The 5942-nt window shown below is 50.2% G+C and overlaps 1 protein-coding gene across 1 annotated transcript; it reads right to left on the reverse strand.

Annotated features, from left to right (window-relative positions):
* Positions 1 to 579: 579 nt before the first annotated feature.
* Positions 580 to 5180, reverse strand: LOC102034653 (hepatic lectin-like). Its single transcript, XM_031065410.1, has 5 exons — positions 5144 to 5180; positions 2043 to 2111; positions 1771 to 1922; positions 1283 to 1395; positions 580 to 852 (listed from the first exon to the last, which is right to left on the reverse strand). Exons 1-5 carry the CDS (start codon positions 5178 to 5180, stop codon positions 699 to 701), a joined length of 525 nt encoding a protein of 174 aa, XP_030921270.1. The 3' UTR covers positions 580 to 698.
* Between the last annotated feature and the right edge of the window lie 762 nt (positions 5181 to 5942).

Raw genomic sequence — 5942 nt, forward strand, 5'->3', positions numbered from 1 at the left:
ATTCCCATTTTTTTGGGAATTCCCATTTTTCCCCCGTCAAAACTGAAAATTCCCCCCCAAAAAATGGGAATTTCCAGACCGAAAAAAATGAGAATTCCCAAATAAAAAGGGAATTCCCAAACCTAAAAAATGGGAATTCCCAAAAAAACCCGGAATTCCATCCCCAAACCCGAAGCGATTGGGGGGAATTGGGGAAATTGGGGATCCAGGAGGATTTGAGGGAAATCCAGAGGGAATTGGGGGGTACGGGGAGGACAAAACTCCCAAAATTACCAAATCCCTGTGGGATCCTAGACCCGCCCAGGACCCGAATCCTCAAAGCCACCAAAAATCCCGGGAAATTTCCCTGGAAATCCAAATTAAATACGGGGAAAAAAATAGGGAAACATTTGGGAAGTGCTGATTTTTAGGGAAAATTATGGAAAATTGGGAATGGGGCCGACAAAAATTCCCTAATCCCTGACTCTCCAGAGAGTTTTACCTTAAAACCACCAAAATCCCGGGAATCTCCCACCCCAAACCACCCAAAAATCCGGGAAAAATCCAGGAAAGTTCAGGAAAAATCAGGAAAATCCCAAATTCACCCAAACCGGAGCAGTAATCTCCTTTTATTCCCTTAAAAAATTCACATTTTTTTCGGGAATTTCACACCGCAGCCCCGCGGGGGGCGGGAAAACTGGGAATGGGGATCCCGGATTTTAGTGGGAAAAAGGGGATTTTTGGGCAAGGGGGCGTTCGCAGACGAAGAAGCACTCGAAGGTGCAGTGGACGTCGTTCCACTTCCCGGAGATCCAGAGGTGAGCGCAATCCTCGTTATTCCCGCTGTCGTTGGGCTCCCCCTCCTGCCAAAACCTGGGAAAAAAATCGGGATTTGGGATGGGAAGGGCCGCGGGGGAAAAGTCCCCATGAAAATTCCCATTTTTGGGGGGGGAATTTTGCGAAGATCCTGAGATCTGGGGAGAAAAATTCCCCGAAACTCCAATATTTAGGGAGAGAAATTCTCCAAATTTTCAAGATTTGGAGGTGTTTTTGGGAGGGAATCCCCCAAAATTCCAACAATTGCGCTCCACAATTCCCAGATCCCAATTTTTGCCTCACTTTCTGCAGAGAAAACTCCAAGAAAACCCCCCAGATTTGTGGGATTTCTGAGGGGGGGAAAAAATCCCAATTTCCCTCAAATTTGTGGGATTTCTGTGGGGGGAAAAACCCCCAAATCCCAACTTTGGGGTGGAATCCCGGGATTTTGGGGTGGAATCCTGGGATTTTGGGACCCGGGGCTCACGTGAAGGAGGATTTGTAGTCGGTGCCATCGACCCATTCCCAGTTTCCCTCGGAATTCCGGTCGGTGAGGCCGATCCAGAAGCGCTCGTTCCGCGCGCGGGACATCAGGAACTGCTGCGGGGCGGCAGGGAAATCGGGATTGTTGGGAAAATCAGGAAAATCCGCATCACGGGGGGTTTTTGGGATCAGTGGGGAAAAAGGGAAAATCAGGAAAATCGGGATAATCCAGGTTGGGATCACTGGGGTTTTTGGGATCATTGGGATCGGCAGGATTGTCAGGAAAATCGGAATAATCCGGATTGGGATCAGGATCTGGATTTCGGATTATGGGATTGGGATGGGGATTTGGTGTTGGGATTTGGGATCAGGATGGGGATCGGGGATGGGAATTTTGGGGATTTGGGATCAGGATGGGGATCGGGGATGGGAATTTTGGGATTTGGGATCAGGGCGGGGATCGGGGACGGGGATTTCGGGATTTGGGATCACCTGCTCGGCGAAGCTGCCCACCACGACCAGGTCGGCGCGGCGCTCCCGGCACCGCTCCCGCGCCCGCTCCCAGCTCAGCCGCGCCAGCGAGAAATAATAACAATTCCCAGAGAAATATTCCCATTCCCGGGAATCCGCCCCGCACGGGAACACTGCCCAGGGAGAGGAAAAATCACCCAGATTCCGGGATCCGGGAATCCCCCAGGTGCTGGGATATTGGGAACATCCGGAGGGGAGAAATTTCAGGGAGTTTTGGGAATTTCGGGACTTACGGAAGGAATCCCAACTGGAAAAATTCCATTCCTGTTTCTCCTGGTGGAGTTTGGAGGAAATGGAGGAAACTGGGGGGGAAAAAAAGAGGGAAAAATTCCCGAAAAATTGGAATTCTGGGGTTTTTGGGGGGAATTTCCCACCCTTCGTATCCCAGGATTTGGGGATTTTGGGAATTTCCCACCCCAGTTCCAGATGGAATTTGGGGTTTTTTTTGGGGGATTGGGATGGGAATGAGGGATTTCAGGGAATTCAGGGAATTTGGGAATGATGGAATGAGGAGGAAATTCCAGGATTTGGGATGGATGGAGGAGGAGTCCACCTATGCAGGATTGGGGAATTACAGGGAATTTTGGGATTTGGGATGGGAATTCAGGGAATTCCGGGAATTGGGATGGATGGGAATGGAAAGGGGGGAACCGAGGGAATTCAAGGATTTGGGAACTCAGGGAATTGGGGTGGGAGGGAATTCAGGTGAATCTCCTAATTGGGAAAAACTGGGGAGAAATGGGGGAGAAACTGGGAAATTGGGAAAAACTGGGGAGAAATGGGGGAGAAACTGGGAAATTGGGAAAAACTGGGGAGAAATGGGGGAGAAACTGGGAAATTGGGAAAAACTGGGGAGAAATGGGGGAGAAACTGGGAAATTGGGAAAAACTGGGGAGAAATGGGGGAGAAACTGGGAAATTGGGAAAAAACGGGGAAAAATGGGGGAGAAACCGGGGAATTGGGAAAAACCAGGGAGAAATGGGGGAGAAACCGGAAAATTGGGAAAAACCGGGGAGAAATGGGGGAAAATGGGGGAGAAACCAGGAAATTGGGAAAAACCAGGGAGAAATGGGGGAAAAACCGGGAAATTGGGGAAAAACCAGGGAGAAATGGGGGGAAAACCGGGAAATTGGGAAAAACTGGGGAGAAATGGGGGGAAAATCGGGAAATTGGGGAAAAACCAGGGAGAAATGGGGGGAAAATCGGGAAATTGGGAAAAACTGGGGAGAAATGGGGGAAAATGGGGGAGAAACCAGGAAATTGGGAAAAACCAGGGAGAAATGGGGGAAAAACCGGGAAATTGGGGAAAAACCAGGGAGAAATGGGGGGAAAATCGGGAAATTGGGAAAAACTGGGGAGAAATGGGGGAAAATGGGGGAGAAACCAGGAAATTGGGAAAAACCGGGGAGAAATGGGGGAAAAACCGGGAAATTGGGGAAAAACAGGGGGAAATGGGGGAAAAACCGGGAAATTGGGGAAAAACAGGGGGAAATGGGGGAAAGTGGGGGAGAAACCGGAGAAATTGGGGAAAAAGGGGGAAACTGGGGGAAATGGGGATAAAATGGGAAAGAACTGGGGATAAAATAGGAGAAAATGGGGAAAACAGGAAAAATGAGGGGAAATGGGGATAAAATGGGGGGAAATGGGGATAAAATGAAGAGAAATGGGAAAGAAATGGGATAAAAGGGGGAAAATCCAGGAAAATGGAGGGAAAATCCTGGGAATATCCTGGGAAAAAGCAGGGAAAATTTAAGGAACATCAAGGGAAAATCCAAGGAAAATCCCTCCCTGCTCTTCCCAGGATTTCCCCCCAGCTTTTTCCACTCTGTTTGTCCAGGGGTTAATCAATAACTGGGAATGCTCCGAGTTTGCCTCCAGGAGGGGAAAATTTGGGAATCATTCCTGGGATTTGGGCTTCTTTTATTTGGATTCTTTTGGGAATTATTCAGGGATTCGTTCCTGATTAATTCCAGGATTATTTTATTTGGGATCATTTGTTCCAATGATTATTTTGGGAATTATTTAAGGAATTATTTTGGGAATTATTAGGGAATTATTTTTTAAGAATTTCCTGATTATTTCCGGGATTCTTTTGGGAATTCCCACGATTTCCTCCCAGGATTCCCAGGAATTTGAAGCTCCCGGGAGTGGAATTTTTGGGATTATCCAAACTCCCTGCTCAGGAGAGGAAGAGGGAAGGAAAAGCCCTCGGAAAAACCCTTGGAAAAGCAGGAAAAATCCAGGAGTTCCACCTGGGAAGAGGCGCAGGTCATCCTGGAGCTCCTCTTCGTCCATCCTGGGATTTTTGGGGGGATTTTTTGGATTTTCTGGATCAGAGGCCGCAGGGGCACTCTGGGGATGATCCCGGGAATGTTCCGGTTCCTCCTTCCTCTCCAGGGGGTTAAAATTTAATCCAAGAATTTTTTGGGGCTGGATTTTTGGGCTTGGAGCCAATTCCAGAGAGTTGCAGAGGGTTTTTTCCCCCTTAATCTGAGGATTTTTTGGGATTTTTAGTGGGGTGTTCTTTTAATTATTAAGTGGATTTTTAGGGGTTTTTTGGGGGGGATTTCTGTGGACATTTGTGGGATTTTCGTGGATTTTTGTGAGGCTTTCACTGATTTTTATGGATTGTTCTTATTTTTTTTTAGGTGAATTCGAAAAGATTTTAAGGGATTCTTTGGATCTTGATGGGTTATTTTTCAGTTGCAGGGCATTTTTAAAAATTTTATGGATCTTTTGTGGATTTAAAAAACAACTTGTAAATTTTTGTATATTTGTGGGGATTTTTTATTTATGTTGAGGATTTTTTAATGGCTTTTGGGCAACGTTTCTTTGAATTAGGGGGATTTTGGCAAATTATTATTTGACTTTTGGTGGCTGCTGGGGGGATTTTTTTGGATTTTCAAGGACTTTCTTCCTCCCTTTGAATCAAAACCGCAAATACGGAAAGAAAGCGAGCCTGGGAAATCGGAACAATCGGGAATTATCCCCAAAAAACCTTGGATTTGGGAACCAATCCCGCAATTCCGAGGGCACCGAGACCTGGATTTCATCACCAGGGCCAAATTCCGGCCGAATTTTTTGCCAGAATTTCAGAGGATCTGGGGTCAAAGCGGCCCAAAATGGCGGCAGGGCCCCGAGGGGCGGCGGAAAGGGCGGGAAAAAAGGGCGGGAAGAAGGTGGGGAAAGGGCAGGAAAAAGGCGAGGCCGGGGCGCCTCTGGGCGCCGTTCGTTCCCTGCCAGTCCCCCTTGTCCCCAGTGACCCCTCAGAGCCCCCCATGGAACCCAAAGACCCTCCCAGTAACTCCCAGTAGCTCCCAGTAACCCCCAGTACCCACCCGTGGGGGGGCCCAGGCCGCTCCTGCCGCCATCTTGGCCGTTGCTAACAACAAATGCCGTTGCCAGGCAACGCTTCAGGTAACAGGTGTCGGTGTGACGTCACGTCCCATACACAAAGATGTCAGTTCCGGACCCAGCAAAATGGCGGCCTGGAGGTAGTCGAGGGTTCTGGAGGCACCGGGAGCGCTCGGGAAGTACCGGGAGTCCCCTGAGGGGTCCCGGAGAGGCCCCTGAGCGGTCCCGGGGAGGCTCCGGAGGTCCGTGGGGAGGCCCGCAACCCTCTCCTCCCACCCCCCGAAATCCACCAACCCACTCCCGTTGGCCTTAATTCCTACTGCAGATGAGATTCGCGACGAGGATGAACGAACGACCACTTCCTCCCCCGCCCCGGTTCTCCCCCTCCCATCCCCTCTGCGACCGAACCGGCGCCACGCTGAGGGTTTGAACCGGCCACGCGCGTTCTGGAGCGTTGAATTTATTAATAATAAAGCTGCTTTTGAAGTCTCCGGTTATTTCGTGCTTCTGGTGGGACCAGGACGCCGTAACCAGGAACGGCGGAGGAGGTGCTGCGTCTTTGAGTTCCAGTGAAGTTTGTCCACGCACGGCCACCGTCCCTCCTTTCCCGCGCGCTTCTCGGCTTCCCCGCGCGCCTGATTGACGCGCGGCTCCGCCAATAGGATTACAGAGTGAAGGGCGTCTCGTCTTAACCGGCCAATGGGCGCGCGAGCAGGGCGGGTTTGCCCGCCCCCTCCGCGCGCCGGTGTGGGCGGGCCGCGCAGGGCGGGCACAGGGCA

Source organism: Geospiza fortis, unplaced genomic scaffold, assembly GCF_000277835.1.
Source record: "Geospiza fortis unplaced genomic scaffold, GeoFor_1.0 scaffold2674, whole genome shotgun sequence".
NCBI lineage: Eukaryota > Metazoa > Chordata > Aves > Passeriformes > Thraupidae > Geospiza > Geospiza fortis.

Bases quoted from the DNA above. Each gene is read 5' to 3' on its own strand.
- LOC102034653 (XM_031065410.1), bottom strand. From the start codon at position 5,180: ATGGCGGCAGGAGCGGCCTGGGCCCCCCCACGGGTGG. The intron at 2,112-5,143 runs GTACTGGGGGTT...TTTCCCCCCCAG, and splicing joins CTGGGCCCCCCCACGGGTGG to TTTCCTCCATTTCCTCCAAA. The intron at 1,396-1,770 runs GTGATCCCAAAT...GCCGCCCCGCAG, and splicing joins TGGGCAGCTTCGCCGAGCAG to CAGTTCCTGATGTCCCGCGC.